Here is a 19,600-nt window from a genome sequence, read left to right as displayed (position 1 = left end):
ATCTGTTAATAACGTTCTTACAGCATTTATCTTGCACAAAATGATTAATATAATAGCCCTTATAATATAACCTTTAAAATTAACACTGTTTCACTTACCATGGTCAGAGTTCGATTCCAAAACTTGCAGTGCAGCAGTAGCCAGGAACGTTCCATTTACATACCCAGCTATTCGCTTACCATTTTCGTAAATTATAAAGCATAAAATGAGGATTATTTAATCCTGGATTGGTAAAAGGTCGTCATAAAATTTAAAAGGTAGTATAATTAAGAATAGTGTAGGAACTGGACTCCTCAGTAAAAGTTCCATTATGAAGATTTAAAGTGGAGTTTACACGAGACACTTTGAAACCCTTTTGCTAAGGTCGAACAGGAATATTGTGCTGTAAAAGGGGCTGTTAGGACCGTGCGACAAACGACGATCTTCTTCACAGAGCTGAGAATAGCGGGTGGATAAAAAAGGAGAGGGGTCGGTCAGCCCATTTAAAAGCAGAGATCTTTCACGAGAAAATGCAAATATTATTCTTCGAAAAGTATCGAAAACGGTTCCAAAGTGTCTCGTGTAAATGCGGCTTAACAGTTATCTAAGGTGAAAACTCATTAAATATGTCATGCTGTATTTTATTAGTTTAATATAATTTTTAGAACATAAACTAAAACAGGGTGTTTCTGATAAGTCGGCCATAAATTAAAATATGTTTTCTTATGTTCAAACAGAGAGAAAGTGGTAAAGAATATAGGGTCTAGAACATTTACTTACGTAGATATGGGGTTTAAAACATTGACCCCAAAAAACGGAAATATCTACACTTGTGCAGTAATTAGCTTTACTTTACCAGCGCACACACACTTTTATCCATTTAATAGTACACTTCTGCTAGATAAAGGTCAGGGATAGATTTAATTTTAGAAGTAGGAATGGAGAACGGTTAATATTTACTTAAGTCCGACTCATAGCCCAGTATAGAGCCTCTCCCTCCAACACGTAACGAAAAGTTTAAATTATCTTATTGCCTCACTTAAACTACGTTTTCACGACGTTGCTGACGGGGACGGCTTTTTTTTGGGGGGGGAGGGGTCAATGTTTGGGAGCCCATACCTCGGTAACTAAATATTGAAGACCCCGCGCGTTCTTTGACACTTTAGACTCAGTTTGACCCTCGGAACCTATCATTTATTTTATGCTAGACTTGTCAGGAACATAAGAACATTTCTATAGATTTAAATCGGTACTTTATGATTGTCGCTGAGTGTTCTAACCATCGCAAAATTTTAGATACCATTCATTTGCCATGCCATTCTTACAATCGACAAGTACCAGGTTCGACCCTAACCCGTGTACAGCGCTAATACAAGTACCGGTCAGTTCCGATTTTATTTTAACAGCGCCATCAATCTCTCCGGGTAATATTGACCATACGTTATTCTCGGACCCTGGATTCTTGACTAGAATAATTTCGTTGCCAATTTTTCTAGTGGCATCTCGAACTTCCAAGTATTCCACGTCATTTTCTGTTATTCCTTTGTAAATTTTTATAATTCGGAATTGACCCATTTCGTTTTGTTCGAAATGGAAAGTTTGCCTGTCTTCGCAAGTGCTATTGTAAAGTATGGGAGTAATTTTATCTCTTCTATGGTCCCATGATTTTATTGTTAATCCCAAGTCGTTTGAGGTTGATATTATCATGTAAGGATTCTCGCTGTTTAGTTTCTTTGCAATAAAATAAATTGATTCCACTTCAATATCTATAACCCATCCATTCTTGTCTACTGCTACAGAAAGTACCTGAAACCCAGAGGGAACGTCAATCATCTCAGTAACTACGTACAATGATTCATCGTCCGATTTTATGCGAATTGCCGACGAAATATCAATTTTGGCTATTTTCGTTTTAATATCTTGACCGACATACAACGTTATCTCGCCACATTTTCCCAGGGGATTTCGAAAGGAAATGAAGACTTGCCGCGCTCCATAAGGCCCAAAATTTATCCGACAGCCGCTGTTTATTTTGTCGATTTCTGTCACATTAATGGCGTCAGTGGTGTCTATATCAAAGTTCTTTATTGGATCCTGCTCGGCCGCGTTTGTTTTCTCGAGTAAGATGGTTGTAAGAACGACGATTGTCTGAAATAATCGGCATACTTTTGGTTAAAAGGTTATTTTTTATTTAACTTACATTTTAAATTTTTTAATAATAATGACATCACCCTTATTGCCACATGAAGTGTTCATGCGTGGCTAGGATCGATTTAGTTATATTATGATTGAAAATTTAAAATATAGTTATTGCTTAAACGAAAATTTCTGGTAACATAACATTATAGCTTAAGAGAACGGTCATTTTCTAAGTATATATAAAAAATAAAAAAAATAAATGATATTGCTTTGCAAAATCATTAGCATTTAATTAGTCTTAACAGGAATGTATGGAGGGGTTGGAATGGTTAAGGTCAAATCCTAATCGGCGTGAAATGATCTTGGAAACAACTGGCGTGGCTTAATTTACGCTAGTGACGCGATAGCCTGACGTAAAAATTGCATTTACCACTTAAATTATTAAAAATAATTCTCCACCCTCTACCCTAGGTCCTCTGCCTAGGCTGAGAGAATCGAATATGAACGCGAACGGCGGCGAATCAGCGCATTTAACTTTGAAAGATCTAAAAGGTCACTTCTGCCATGCCTTTTTTAACGAGTCATGACATTTTTCTCCTTCGGTAGACAGCTAAACAGACGTAGGGGGAGGAGCTACACTTCTCAAAATAAAAAAGGACTCGCCTTATGTTTCCACCATCAAGGGTACAACAAGAGCCCCCTTAGCCATTCCAGCCCCTCCATACATTCCTGGTCTTAAAAACGTACATGGACTACAGCGCCGCCATTGGTTAAAGCATGGTTTTCACTTGGCGTAAACCACGACTATTCGACCGACGTCAAGCGACAACCGAAAAAAACCTAGTTACGCTGGACAGAAATTACGTTGAGTGTGGCGATATTAGCTTTCTATTTTTTCGGCTGCGTTCAACGTTAACGCTCTGCGCGAGCCAATCAGCAATAAGCTAAAGTAGTGACGTCATTTTCGACCACGCGTGTTCGGAAGAGGCCGTCCGCGGTCCGCCATGTTTTTATTTATTTTGTTCCTAATGGAGTCAGAAACTAGTACAAATCCCTGAGAATGCCGAAGTTCAATGCTGCAAGGTTTATTGAAGAGGTTAGGAACAATACAAATCTGTATGATATTAGAAACAAAGATTGCAAAAAAGAAAGACAATAGATGGGCCGCAATTAGTGCAGTTTTCAGTTTACCCGTTAAGTCTTGGTTCCATATTTGCATGAACTACGCTAAGTGAAAACTCTATAACGCTGGGCGACAACGTAAAAAATAAATCTGACGTTTGACGTCCAGCTGCAAAGTAGTTTTTTTCGGTCAAGTGAAAACCATACTTCAGTGGCCTTCTCCTAAATCAAATCTCTTAGCCTGTGAGAATTCAACCAATCCCTTATGGGCAAGTGGTTCGAGTTAGCACACGCCACTAAACCAATGGCTGCACAGTAAACTCTCGTTTTTAAGACTAATTAAATGCTAATTATTTTGTAATAGGAGATCAATTATTTTTTTTTTAAATATTTTTCCTTTATATTTTTCTACCTAACTGAGTGACTATGGATTGTATAAATAAATACAGTATAAAAAGTAATATGAGACAATAGATACAACCAAGAAGTGATATCCAGTTTACTAGAGAGAAGGTATAAATCGCCATATTTCTCGCTTTATCTCCAGTCCAAACGTAGGTCCGAAGTTAATATCCGCCTCTAAATTACAACCAGCATCTCATTGGTTCTTGAAAACTCACGTCAGCTCGACGCGAATGACGAAAATTACTGACGACCGAGGAGAGGCGAAATAGCCCGGCCTCTTTTCACGTCCCCCCTTGTATTTTGAAAGTGGAACTGGGACTGGGACTATGGCGCGCGAATACTTAGGCATCATACACCTTCTCCCTAGAGCTCGGCATTTTCTATCCATTATCCAGAAATTGGTGGATAACCGATTATTTATAAACAAAGTTGTGGATATAATACGATTTAACATGTAAGTTCTGTGGATAATTTTCGAGTATGGATAAAGATAAAATAACGTGGATAATGGATAGATAATGCCAAGCTCTACTTCTCCCTAGTAAACTAGATATCCCTTCTTGATACATCTTTAAATGCCCCAAACGTTTACTGCCATCTTGACTTAGGATCTCTTCAAATACTGTAGTCGAACACTACCTCCCTTGCCTGCCAGAGAGGCTTAAACGCTATTATAGTAGTCCAATATAACTACCCCATTAACAATGGCAACATGTTTCTACAATACGAACTTAGTTTTGAACTTAATTGAAAAGTAATTTTCAAGCATTCTTACCTGGATTTCAAAGAAAGTCATGCTGATTCGACGATAAATGACGAACTAACTTTTTATGTTAAAGTATATGAATTATTATTTCTTATAATACTGTTTATTATCTTTCAAAGATTGGAATAATGTATGATCAAAAAAGCCGACTTCATACGATTGCAATTTATTATCAGTCAGTCGGGAACTTTATATGTATGTATACACCTGAAGATGATTAATTAACATAACTTTGATTTTCTTGAGGACTTTTTTTACTTAAAGGGAGGGTAAAAAGGAAAAACAAGTGTATTTTGTCGATTTCTTTACTATTTATAAGACTATATATATCGTGCTATGATTATCACGTCGCCCGGAATTTTTTTATCAAATCTCGTGCTAAATTTCATTCGACGGGAATTTGGTTAACAAGAAGGCAGGGCCTTAGGTGATTGGTCAGAGATGCATTTTTTAAAATTTTCTACCAAATCGCAAAGTAATTTGAATTTTAAAATCATTTGTAGGTATTCTTGGATGTTTCACCATGCAGATAAGTCTTATCTATTAGAAGTATCGATAAAAATCACATGATTTTCCTTTTCACCCTGAATTTAAAGCCCAAGATCAAATGAAAAGGATTCTAGTAAACTGGAAAGTGAAACCCGAGCATTGAGACAAAAAACTGGACAATCATTCCAGTTTTTGACATGATTTGAGAGGCTTGCTCAAAAATTTCAGTTTGCTTGAACCCTTTTCGTTGGATTTCGGCATTTTGGTAACAGATCTCTGATATTGAAGTTTTATTCCTTTGAATTGGAAAACAATTAGTTACAAAAAGATAAACAATATTAGGAAACAATTGAAGCATTTGGCTCGCAAGTTGACAGCCTAATTAACAGCGACACCGTGTACTAGTACAGGCGTGTCCAATTTTATGATTAATCGTTGAGCGTTTTAACCATCGCAAAATTTTAGATACCATTCATTTGCCATGCCATTCTTACAATCGACCATTACCAAATTCGATCCTAACCCGTGTACAGCGCTGATACAAGTACCGGTCAGTTCCGATTTTATTTTAACAGCGCCAACAATCTCTCCGGATAATAGTGACCATACATTATCCTCAGACCCTGGATACTTGGCTAGAATAACATCGTTGCCAATTTTTCTAGAGGCATCTTGAACTTCCAAATATCTCACGTCATTTTCTGTCATTCCTTTGTAAATTTTTATAATTCGGAATTGACCCATTTCGTTTTCTTCGAAATGGAAAGTTTGTCGGTCTACGCAAGTGCTAGTGTAGAGTATCGGAGTAATTTTATCTCTGCTATGATCCCATGATTTTATTGTTAGTCCCAAGTCGTTTGAGGTTGAGATTATCATGTAGGGATTCTCATTGTTTAGTTTCTTTGCTATAAATGAAATTGATTTCACGTCAAAATCTCTCCGTCGTCCTCTATAGTCGTAGTCGTATGACACGGGTACAGGTACGGAAAGTTTCTGAGACCCAGAAGGAACGTCAACCATCTCTGAAACTACGTACAATGATTCATCGACTGATCCTATGCGAATTGCCGACGAAATATCAATTTTGGCTATTATCGTTTCACCGACATACACCATTATCACGCCTTCTGTTCCCCGGGGATTTTGAATGGAAATTACGACTTGCCGCACTCCATAAAGGCCAAAATTCACCCAACAGCCACTGTATATTTCCCCGATTTCTGTCACATTAATGGCGTTGATGATGTCAATATCAAACTTTTCTATTAAAACCTGCTCGATCGTCTTTGTTTCCCATAATAAGAAGGGTTCAGTGTCTGGGGGGAAGGTAACAAAGGGATCAAAGTCCAGGGGGATTGGATCCGGCTCGGTTGGGTTGGTTTTATCTAGTATGATGGTTGTAATAACAACGAATGTCTGAAATAAACGGCGTGTTTTGGTTAAAAGGTTATTGTTATTACTTAAGATCAATTTAGTTTTTGACTTTTGTACTAGTTTGTGAAAAATTTACAAAGTTTTAAGTATCAGCTATTTTAATAGCAAGCTATTATTTAATGACGCAGAAATCTATATCTATATAAATCAAAGTCCTGACTGACAGACTGACTGCCAGAGACAGGCTTAAACACTAGTCTAAAATAAATACTCCATTAGCAATGAAAACATATTTTTACAATAGCAGTTTGAACTTAACTAAAATAGAATTTTCAAATGTTCTTACCAGGATTTCAAAGAAAGCCATGTTGATTCGGCTATGAATGACGAATTAACTTTTTAGGTTAAAGAAAATGAATTAATATTGTTTATAATATAGTTTATTATCTTTTAATGATTAGAATTAATGTATGATCATATAAGCTGACTTCATACGATTGGAATAAAATAGCGTCCAAGAAAGAATAAATACAGAATATCATTCAAAGATAAAAAGTGTAATAGCTCGTCTTTCAGGATTTAAATCCCATAGTAACTGCATTGAATAAATAGTCAAAATGCTGAATCTATAATAATCGTTAAGTACATTTTATTTCTACCGTGTCAGGCTATTTTTGTTACTTTTCTGCAAACCATTTTAAAAGAGGTCCGCATGTTTAACCCGAAAAGCAAATAGAGCCCTCGTTAGTATATAGTGAAGCAGTATGATAAACATTAATGAATCAGTTGAAAGATATGGACCTTATTCAGTAAGGAAGGTTTTGGTTACATTTCTGGTCGACAATAGTTATCAGTCAGACGAGACTTTTATTTATTTACATCAAGAGTATTGATTTACAGAACTTTGAGTTTTTGGAGGACTTATTACCTTAAAGGGAGGGTGAAAAGGAAAATCAAGTAATTTTTTTGTCGATTATATTATTAATTACAAGGCTATATCCCGCGCCATGATTGTCACATCTCGCGCAATTTTTTTTCCAATCTCATTCGACATTGATCGTGCCATATGAATTTTGTTAACAAGAAGGCAGGGCGTTAGGTGATTGGTTGGAGGTGCAATTTTTAAAATTTCTATGAAATCACAAACTAATTTTAATTTTAAAGTCATTCGGAGGTATTTCCCGGATGTTTCACTATGCAGATCTTATAATAAGTGGAAGAATCTGTAAAAATCACTTGATTTCCCTTTTCACCCTGAATTTAAAGGCCGAGATCTAACGAAAAGGATTCTAGTGAACTGAAAAGTGAAGACGGAGCATCGAGACAGAAAACGGGACAATCATTGCAGTTTTTGACATGATTTGAGTGGCTAGCTCAAAAATTTCAGTTTGCTTGAACCCTTTCTTTGGATTTCGGCATTTTGGTAACAGATCTCTGATTTTGAGTTTTATTCCTTTGAATTGAAAACCAATTAGTTACAACAAGTTGGGAAAACCAAAATATTACCTCTCCGAGTCAAGACGACTACTTACAAACTTATTTACCCAGATATGGAAATGTTTCTTAAGTTAAAATCTATGAAATATTAAAGCAGTATACAAAGCACAGCAAATATACTGTAAATCAGACGACATTTTACATCCAATAATGATATACTTGTACACATTAAAATCATCCGATGGGGGAAAAACGGGAAATGAAGAGATAAAACTTTGGAGGGATATTACCTTTACGTGTTTGTAAAGGCCCAATTTTCTACTCCTCAACTGTATGCCCTCTATGTTCAAAGCCATATTCACAACAGGGTTTGCATTGTAAACACTATCCTTTCGTTTCATCTCAACGATTTTCGTAGTTTGTCAACATGACTGTTAACGTTACATAACACCAAAGCTTATTTGTGGCTACACACACTGAAAGTAAATGCGTACCATAAAAAGCATGAAAACACGAAGCTATTATCCGATTACGATCAGACCTTTCACTGGTCTGGGCTGCGTTCAGCAGAGCTCACCAAAAAAGACAGCGGATTTTGGAAATGTTTACCGGTGAGGTCTGTCGTCATAGCTTTTCTCCGGTCATCGGCGTTTTATAAATGACGCTAGCGCAATAAAGCGTGCAAGGTACCAAGGCTTAACAAAAATTGTATGATAACATATTTATAGAGATAGATAACAACTTTTATAATTAAAATTAGAAACTAACATATCTTTTAAAATTCTCGCGTGATCAACTGGTTTCACGCCAATTAAATAGCTATAGTCCCATAGTGCTATTTGTATTAATTCCTCCATGCTTTTTTCGCCAAGCTGAGAACTATGCGTTTTACGTCACGTTACCCAAAGAGCCGACTATTTTCATTGAAGACCGCGCTAGCTCAGCGCTTAGCACCGTGACGTCAAAATTCAAAAACAAAATCCCGTTATGTAGGACACTGCTAACAGCGGTGGGCTCTGCTGAACGCGGCCCAGATTTCCACCATGATTATATAATCTAAGCCTAATTATTTAAAAGTGTATTTAACTTTCGGCTCACTCTGAACCGTTAATGTCTCTGCATTACAGAAACGAAAACCAAATCCAAGCGTTTACTGTTTGGTTCACTAGGCCTATTGACAAATAAAATTTCATTTGACCAACATAGTAGCGTTGTGCTTGTATTCACTTTAGAAAGGATTATGCTATAAACAGATGTAGTATAGCTTAAGTATTATATAAACATCCATTTTAAATAATAATATTAAAAAAAATCTTTGGAATATCAAAATGAAATAGAGCTTTAAAGCTACAAAAGTACTAAATACATCATAATTACGAAAAATATTTCCACATATTCACTTTATATTAAGGATAAAGTGAATATTATGGTTCTGTAGGATTCATTTACACATCAAAACAAAACGAACTTATAACGCAGCGCACTACTGTAACAACGGACGGACACACACAGACAAAAACATAGACTGCTTTTTAACTCTTTCCGTATTAATTTTAAATTGAGAAACAAGATTTTCTTAAATATTAAAATAAATATAATTAATATTTAATATTTTCTTCGTTAGTTATTCGCCTTATTGAACGTTACATCGTTTTAAAAAAGAACAATTAAACATTCTTGAGAGACTTGACTAATATTGGCGTTTGAAGTGAAGCATACGCCGGTTGCTTCGCCTTAATCAAATAGGTAGTATACAAGGGTGTCGAACTACAGTTAAAAGCAAGAACAACCGCAATTGCGAAAACCTATCGTGGACAACCCACCCTAGGGAGGCTAGACGTTTCTCGTAACCCTAGCTGATCGCCGCGAATGTCTTAAATCCAACGATGACGATGGAGTAGAAGCCAGGTGTGCAGACTGGTGTCCATGTGTGAAGGACAAAAACAAAGACCAGAAGATGGTGGTGTAGAAGCCAGGTGTACAGACTGGTGTCCATGTGGGATGGACAAAAACAAACACCAGAAGATGGTGGTGTAGAAGCCAGGTGTGCAGACTGGTGTCCATGTGGGATGGACAATGACCTGAAGATGGTGGTGTTAGAAGCCAGTAAGTACAGACTGGTGTCCAAGTGGCATGGACAAAAACAAAGACCAGAAGATGGTGGTGTTAGAAGCCAGTGTGTACAGACCGGTGTCCATGTGGGATGGACAATGACCAGAAGATGGTGGTGGTTAGAAGCCAGTATGTACAGACTGGTGTCCATGTTGGATGGACGAAGGCCTTAAGATGGTGGTGATTAGAAGCCAGTAAGTACAGACTGGTGTCCGTGTGGGATGGACAAGGACCAGAAGATGGTGGTGTGAGAACTCAAGTAGAGTAGCCATTTCCGTGACTGTGAAAGCAGTTCGGAAATGGCTACTCAAGTAGAGTAGCCATTTCCGTGACTGTGAAAGCAGTTCGGAAATGGCGAACACGTTTGCTCCGATTTGGAAACTGCGAACGCGGTCACGTGGGTGTAACAACAGACACACACACAAACACACAAACAGACACACACGATCGTTACAGAACCTCTCCGTGACATACGTCACTCGGAGAGGTAAAAAGATAAACAGTATTATGAAACAATTGGCTCGAAAGTTGACAGCCTAATTAACAGCAACACCCTGTACTAGTACAAGCGTGTACAATTTTATGATCAATCGTTGAGCGTTTTAACCATCGCAAAATTTTAAATACCATTCATTTGCCATGCCATTCTTACAATCGACCATTACCAGGTTCGAGCCTAACCCGTGTACAGCGCTGATACAAGTACCGGTTAGTTCTGATTTAATTTTAACAGCGCCATCAATCTCTCCGGGTAATAGTGACCATACATTGTCCTCGGACCCTGGATACTTGGCTAGAATAACTTCGTTGCCAATTTTTCTAGAGGCATCTTGAACTTCCAAGTATTTCACGTCATTTTCTGTCATTCCTTTGTAAATTTTTATAATTCGGAATTGACCCATTTCGTTTTCTTCGAAATGGAAAGTTTGTCGGTCTTCGCAAGTGCTAGTGTAGAGTATCGGAGTAATTTTATCTCTGCTATGTTCCCATGATTTTACTGTTAATCCCAAGTCGTTTGAGGCTGATATTATCATGTAGGGATTCTCGCTGTTAAGTTTATTTGCAATAAATGAAGTTGATTTCACTTCAAAATCTCGAACTCGAATATTTCCATTATAATAGTCGTTGAACCCGGGTACAGATACAGAAAATGTCTGAGACCCAGAAGGAACGTCAACCATCTCTGAAACTACGTACAATGATTCATCGTCTGATCCTATGCGAATTGCCGACCAAATATCAATTTTGGCTATTATCCTTTGACCGACATACAACGTTATCTCGCCTTCTTTTCCCTCAGGATTATGAATGGAAATTACGACTTGCCGCACTCCATAAGGGCCAAAATTCACCGGACAGCCACTGTATATTTCCCCGATTTCTGTCACATTAATGGCGTCGATGATGTCAACATCAAACCTTTCTATTAAAACCTGCTCGATCGTCTTTGTTTCCGATAATAAGAAGGGATCAAAGTCCGGGGGGGAGGGATCAAAGTCCGGGGGGATTGGATCCTGCTCGGTTGGGTTGGTTTTTTCTAGTAAGATGGTTGTAATAGCAACGAATGTCTGAAATAAACGACGTGTTTTTGGTTAAAAGGTTATTGTTATTACTTAAGATTAATTTAGTTTTTGACTTTCGTCCTAGTTTGTCAAAAATTTACAAAGTTTTAAGAATCAGCTGTTTTAATAGCAAGCTATTATTATATGGCGCAGAAATCTATATCTATACTGTATAAATCAAAGTCATGACTGACTGACTGATAATCAACGCCCAGGCCAAACCGTTTGCCCTAGAAGGCTAAAAATGTTCAGGAACGTTACGTTACTCATAAGTAGTAGGCGCGTACGCCGCCATCTTAAAAAATGGCGCCCAGAAATGTAAAAAAACCTTCTCTATGCAACAAAGTCCGCGTGTCTCAAGTGATTTCACCAATATTTAGTACACTAGTTTCCTTTAACCTATAGACGGGCTGGGCTGAATGGTCTTTCGGGTTCGATTTCTTGCCATCTTTTTACATGGCGGCCAGAAATTTAAAAACCCTTCTATATGGAATAATGTCCGCATGAAAAGTAATAAAAAATGCATCCGTAGGGGCTGACGGGCAACGCCGAGTGCCTTCGCTTCTATGGAGCTACAAAAATATTTGTCAACAGTAAAATCTACCCATTCTCTAAATCATTTTGATGGAAGTTCTTATTATTCTGACTTGATAAAGGGGAATACAGCGTAAAAAGTAATGTGTAAAATAGAAAGAACTCTGAAAGCCCCAAACATTTTCCCAATAGTCTTGCCTTTCTCCTTCCCTTATAGCGTAATTGAACAGTAAGTACCTCTCTTGCCTGCCAGAGACAGGCTTAAACACTAGTCTAATATTAGCAATGGAAACTTATTTTTACAATAACAGTTTAAGTTTGAAATTAACAAAAAAGTAATTTTCAAATGTTCTTACCAGGATTTCAAAGAAAGCCATGTTGATTCGGCGATGAATGACGAACTAACATTTTAAGATAAAGAAAATTAATTAATACTGCTTAAAATTTTATTTATTATCTTTCAAAGATTAGAATTAATGTTTGATCAAATAAGCCGACTTCATACGATTGCAATTAATTAGCGTTCAATAAATACAAAATATCATTCAAGGATAAAAAGTGTAATAACTCGTATTTCAGGATTTAATCTCTTAGTCACTGAATTGGCGAATAGAGCCCTAGTTACTATATATTGAAGCAGTATGATAAACATTAATGAATCGGTTGAAATATATGGACCTTATTCAGTAAGGAAGGGTTTGGTTACATTTGTGCCCGCCAATAATTATCAGTCAGACGAGACTTTCATTTATATAGCTGCAGATTATTGATTTACAGAACTTTGAGTTTATTGAGGACTTATTACCATAAAGGGAGGGTGAAAAGGAAACGCATGTAATTTGTTGTCGATTCTTTTACTAATTACACATCTCGCGCAATTTTTATCAAATTCTATTTGACATGGAGAGTGCCATGGTAATTTTGTTAACCAGAAGGCAGGGCGTTACACGATTGGTCGGAGGTGCAAATTTAAAATTTTCGGGGGTATTTCATGGATGTTTCACTACGAAGATATAGTTCTCTATAATAAGTAGAATAATCTATAAAAAAAATCAATCTATTTTTCATTCGATCCTCTCTTTAAGGGCCGAGATCCAACGAAAAGAGTTGACTTAACAGACGTGAAGTAAGATTTTAGTCTAGTGTGAATAGACCTCTACATGAAACCAATGTAAAAGAGTACAAAATGGGTACGTTTCTTATCCGTGTTTCCGAGGGTAGAGATTACATTGAAACATTTCACAAAAATTATTTTTAAACCTTAAATACTTCGAAATTCTCACAAGAAAAGAAAGCTAGCAGTCTCATCAGGGATCGATTTAATTTTAGAAGTAAGAATGGAGAACAGAGTAATGTGGGCGCGCTTCATAGTCCCGGACCCCCTTCCACGGGACGGAGGGGGGTATGAAAGAAGAGGCGGGTCATAGCGAGAGAATTAAAAAGGAATTAGGTATTTTTCGCCGTCCCCGTCAGCAACGTCATCAAAACGTAGTTTAAGTGAGCCAATAAGATAATTTTAACTTTTCGTTACGTGTTGGAGGGAGGGGCTCTATACAGGGCTATGAGTCGGACTGAAGTAAATACTAACCGTTCTCCATTCCTACTTCTAAAATTAAATCTATCCCTGGTCTCATAATGGACTCGCTGATAATAATAGTGTCATACTTATTGGAACTTTATGTTTTTTATGGTTACATACAACTGACAATCACTTTGAACACCCTTTGCTATTTTTCGTTCTTCTAGGTGCGGTTTCCCTTTCAACGATCCGGATCACAGCTGGGAAACATTAATACTTTGTACAACGTTCCTTTTCTTTATCGTTCCTATGACAATCATCATCGTCCTTTACGCCTTAATAGCCACCACGTTGAGGGAATCAAGAAACATACAGCGATCGACTTCAGAGTCGCGATCTACTTGCCGTACCGACAGCGATCGCTATAAGAGTCATTCTAGGAGGATAGTTGTCAGAATGCTAGGTATGAATCTATATTGATATCTTGAAGAGTAAATCCATCAGGAGTATACACCCTGGTATTTACCTTAAACCAGAAGTAGGATAAGGGACTAGAAGTATCGAGGTAACCAAATTCTTCACTTGGCGAAAGTGAATATTCTTGATAACACACCAACAATTGGCCCTCTGGTAGCGGTTTCTGAATTTTCCCTCCAAAACCTGAGACTCTCGCGGTGGTAGACGGTCGAACTAGATTCAAGCACCCGCGTCCGTGTTAGGTTGAGGGGAAGGGGGTAGGAAAATGTTTTGGAACTCGACCAACTTTTTTCTCTCTAGTGTAGGCGCGATGGAAGCGCCATAAAATCCTCAAATTTGTTTCGAAAAATGACGCTATGAGGCAGCACTTATCACACCTCTACCAAATCTGTTAGACGTTCATGGTCCATCAATATTTCTACTCTATCGTTATCTCTACTCTTACTTTCTTAGTGTTGTAAATGCAGCCTTCGTGACTTAGGTTCCCAGTTCCACTGAAATATTCTCCTTAAACGGGTTAACTAATATGAATTCCTCGCTTTATATCCTTTATTAGAGTTCCATACTCCTGCTCAATTTACTCTTGATATCCCCCTTTATCACATTTCCGTTACAACTCAGATGAAAAGAAGAAAAATAAAATAATAATACAAGTTGGGAAAACCAAAATATTACCTCTCCGAGTCTAGAGGAGGACTACTTACAAACTTATTTTCCCAGATATAGAAATGTTTCTTTTTTTTATGAACAAATACTGAAGTTAAAATTTATGAAATATTAAAGCAGTATACAAAGAATAGCAAATATATTGTAAATCAGACGACATTTTACATCCAATAAGGATATACTTGTACACATTAAAATCATCCGATGGGGGAAAAACGGGAAATGAAAAGATAAAACTTTGGTGGGATATTACCTTTACGTGTTTGTAAAGGCCAAATTTTCTACTCCTCAACTGTATACCCTCTATGTTCAAAGCCATATTCACAACAGGGTTGCCATGTAAACACTATCCTCTCGTTTCACCTCAACGATTTTCTTAGTTTGTCATCATGTCTGTTAACGTTACATAACACCAAAGCTAATTTGTGGCTACACACACTGAAGGTAAATGCGCACCATAAAAAGCATAAAAACACGAAGCTATAATCCGATTACGATCAGACCTTTCTCTGATCTGGGCTGCGTTCAGCAGAGCTCACCAAAAAAGACAGCGGATTTTGGAAAACGTTTACCTGTGAGCTCTGTCGTCATAGCTTTTCTCCGGTCATTGGTGTTTTAAGAATAACGCTAGCGCAATAAAGCGTGCAAGGTACCAAGGCTTAACAAAAATTGTATGATAACATATTTTAAGAGATAGATAACAACAACTTTTATAATTAAAATTAGAAACTAACATGTCTCTTAAACTTCTCGCGTGATCAACTTGTTTCACGCCAATTAAATAGCTATAGTCCCATCAGAATCAGCAAGAGCTATTTGTATTAATTCCTCCATGCTTTTTTCGCCAAGCTGAGAACTACGCGTTTTACGTCACGTTATCCAAAAACCCGACTATTTTCCTTGAAGTACGCGCTGGCTCAGCGCTGAGCACCGTGACGTCAAAATTCAATAACAAAATCCCGTTCTGTAGGTCACTGCTAACAGCGCTGCCTATTGACTAACAAAATTCATTTGACCAATATAGTTGCGTTCTTCTTGAAATCACTTTAGAAAGAATTATGCTATAAACAGATGTAGTATAGCTTAAGTAATATATAAACATCGATTTCAAATAATAATAATTAAAAATATTCTTGGGATATCAAAATGAAACAGAGCTTTATAGCTACAAAATCACTAAAGGCATCGAAATTACGAAAAATATTTCCAAATATTAATTACACATTATGAGAAAACCAAATTTTAAGGTTTTGTAGGATTTATTTCCACAAAACAAAGCGAACTGCTAACGCGGTGCACTAACGGACGGACGCACACAGACTAAAACATAGGCTGCTTTTAACTCTTTACGTTTTAATTTTGAGTTGAGAAACTAGATTATCTTAAATATTAAAATAAATATAATTAATATTAAATATTTTCTTCGTTAGTTGTTCGCCTTATTGAGCGTTACATCGCGTTTATAAAGAACAATTAGACATTCTTGAGAGACTTGACTAATATTGGCGTTTGAAATGAAGCATACGCCGGTTGCATTACCTTACTCAAATAGGTAGTATATAAGGGTGTCGAACTACAGTTAAAAGCAAGAACAACCGCAATTGCGAAAACCTTTGGTGGACAACCCACCCTAGGGAGGCTAGACGTTTCTCGTAACCCTAGCTGATCGCCGCGAATGTCTTAAACCCAACGATGACGATGGAGTAGAAGCCAGGTGTACAGACTGGTGTCCAAGTGGAATGGACGAAGACCAGAAGATGGTGGTGATTAGAAGCCAGTATGTACAGACTGGTGTCCATGTGGGATGGACGAAGACCAAAAGATGGTGGTGATTAGAAGCCAGTATGTACAGACTGGTGTCCATGTGGGATGGACGAAGACCAAAAGATGGTGGTGATTAGAAGCCAGTATGTACAGACTGGTGTCCAAGTGGAATGGACGAAGACCAGAAGATGGTGGTGATTAGAAGCCAATGAATACAGACTGGTGTCCATGTGGGATGGACGAAGATCAAAAGATGGTGGTGATTAGAAGCCAGTAAGTACAGACTGGTGTCCAAGTGGGATGGACAAAGACGAGAAGATGGTGGTGTGAGAACTCAAGTAAAGGAGCCATTTCCGTGACTGTGAAAGCAGTTCGGAAATGGCGAACACGTTTGCTCCGATTTGGAAACTGCGAACGCGGTCACGTGGGTGTAACAACAGACACACACACAGACACACACACAGACACACACACAGACACACAGACACACACACAGACACACACACACGTCGAAATTAGAACCTCTCCGTGACATACGTCACTCGGAGAGGTAAAAAGGACCTTGTCAGGGAATATTGTTCAATAGCCTTAAGCGCAAAAACAACATAAGAATGTTACCCTGGGTGATATTTTTGACAGCCATCTTGTGCACGTAGTCTTGGATATGAATGTATACAAGTATCACGATATGGCTCCCTTTATAGACCATTTCCATGTAACTAAGAGGTAAAACTTTTCCTTCGATATCGCTTTTTCGAGCCTGCGCTGTGGTCCTTTTGTATCATGATGGTACGCAAAGACGGCAATGTATCCATCCCCTTGTATATCCCAATATTCAGGGTTGTCTACCCCTTTTTTTCATCGAAAAGGTCTATTGAAGAAAAGACCATGAAAGGTTTTTCACGCCATTTCTTTTACCATCAGACGATTCTGTCACTAGATGGAATTATTAAGAACAGGCATTTTTCCAGGTCAAAGTGCATGGTCATGGGCTTTGTCTTCATATACATGCTCATTAACGCGAGTGATGGAGTGTCAGAAAACTCTATCATGGCCAGCATGGTGATCTCGAATATATTGATATATTCAAAATGCGGCACGAGACTGAGACAGATCTTGCACATTTATTAAATTATTGATAGCTTGTCATGAAGTGACGTATTTGAAACGTCATAGATTCTCGTAAAGCGATGCCTGGTGAGGCGCTGTCAAAGGCTTAGTACAGTCTAAATAGGAAGATGGACTGCAAAACAGTGTGTACTCAATTCTCGCGACGTTCTCGAACTAGCTCTTGGTAAGTCTCTAACGTTACGAACTATAGGAAGTGTCATATTCATGGAACATATTTTATAAACTTATATGTTACAATTATCATCATGCCTTCAGTTTTCAAAAGCAGAAAATTTGAAATCCAAAATCAAGCAGCGAGATATAGCTGAGAGAAATATAGTTCTTAAATTTTTTCGTAATTGTTGACTTGTCTATGCTATACATCGCTGATAAACTTGAGTTTTAAAACCAAAACGGAGTTTTAAACTTTGTCTAAAAGATTTAATGAAGAATCCTTAAGAACTGAAATTAAAAAGAACACAAAAATTTATTCTCGACACCATTCAAGCTGCTGCTTATTTACTTTCAAAATAAAATAGCAGTTTCGGTATTTTTAAAAAAAATTCTAACCCCTCCAATAGACCATTCCTGTAATGCCATAGGAAAAGCAAACTGCACAGGGGCCGGACCGTTATAAGAGTCTATTTCCCTCGCGCCAAGAAGCATCGCAAGCGGCAGTGTAAGTCGGCGAACGTGGGCTCCGTCTGGCGTGAGATTGAAGAAGACTCTTATGGCGGCCCCGCCCGCCCCTATGCGTTGATTTCTCTTCAAGTAATTATTGGAATGGTCTATAGTACACAAGAAAATGTCAAATTCTTTATTTTACAACGCCACCACCAGGTGTTCTTGTAAATCAGTTACCCCAATAGAGGAAAACAACCATTCCGTGAACTTTGTCTTTACCATTCTTCTAAGAATATTGAACCGCAATGCACTATATATCAAAGCTGATGTGAAAGGAGCTAAATAAGTTCAGATTAGAAAAAGCTAAACAGCCATCAAAGGCTTACTGGTTTTACTCAACAAACTGGTAACCGAAATAACAGTCATACCAAGCTACGATAACTTGAATTCTTCATTCATCTAATATTTGCTGGCAGAGGTTTCAACAACCATATGGTTTCTTCTCTCAATATTCTCATAGGAATTGCGAATATTCTTGCCAGAAGTTGCCATTAAACCTTTTCATACATTGAAAAAACTTGGACAAGTGCCGATCGTTGCAATCGATACTGCCTCTTTTTACGTGCTAGTTTTTGAAACGCCCCCCACTTTTTTTCAATGCCTTTAGTGTAAGAGTAATTTCTAGGAAGCTGAGAACGACAGAGTTAATGTCTCATCATAAGTAACATAGTTGTTCACAAGTGTACCATATTTCACCAATAAGGTAATTTAAACTTTTCGTTACGTGTTGGAGGGAGGGGCTCTATGCTGGGCTATGAGTCGGACTGAAGTAAATACTAACCGTTCTCTATTCCTGCTAAAATTAAATCTATCCCTGGTTTAACGTTGTTGACGTCGCATATGCAATTAAGGAAATCCAAAAAAAACACTTATGAATAGTTATATCACTATATCCTTCCATCCGGGGGACAAGTGAAAGATTACGGATTTATTTTCGTATTGGACTAATGAAGGCAATGTAAAGGATTATCTATTGCTACTCCAAATGATGTATACACTTTCTAGGTCTTCAATTTGGAACGTTGAATGTGTACTAGCTACATTGCCATTAACCTTAATGAGTGAAGCCCTAAGGATAGTTATTATATCAAGTATAAAAGTAATATTAAGTATTAAGATATAACTCACTCTCTGGATAATACCGTATAATTGAATAGGGACTCAATACTGAAGCGGGGGCGGGTCACGTCCCAGGGGTAGAAACATAGAGACACGTGATACTAAGAATAGGCCCCATAGCAAAAATTTTCAAGCCAAAAATTGCAAGAAATGGACTTCGAAGAACTCTTCGTTTGAATTACCAAATGTAGATATAAATTGTATTTGCTGAGCTCCCACCAGAGCCGCCTTTTTTCAAAAGGGTGTATTTTTAACCTGTAAATCTGTACGACTAATTATTTTCTTTACACCATCACATAATTTACATAGCGATAGTGTAGCGATTGTAGGGAGTTATATTAA

The 19,600-nt window shown here is 37.6% G+C and overlaps 1 protein-coding gene across 1 annotated transcript in view; it reads left to right on the top strand.

Annotated features, from left to right (window-relative positions):
- LOC149616261 (neuromedin-U receptor 2-like) overlaps positions 1 to 19,600 on the top strand; it is a 45,239-nt gene that overhangs the window by 18,903 nt on the left and 6,736 nt on the right. The window contains exon 3 of the mRNA XM_089856209.1: positions 13,666 to 13,901. Within this exon, the coding sequence (XP_089712335.1) occupies positions 13,666 to 13,901 (236 nt within the window). The remainder of the gene's footprint in view (positions 1 to 13,665; positions 13,902 to 19,600) is intronic.

The sequence above is a fragment of the Phalangium opilio genome, unplaced genomic scaffold (assembly GCF_054372755.1).
Source record: "Phalangium opilio isolate 3A_F unplaced genomic scaffold, DU_Popi_V2 ptg000217l_1, whole genome shotgun sequence".
NCBI classification, from domain to species: domain Eukaryota; kingdom Metazoa; phylum Arthropoda; class Arachnida; order Opiliones; family Phalangiidae; genus Phalangium; species Phalangium opilio.
This window is presented reverse-complemented; position numbering and strand designations above follow the sequence as displayed.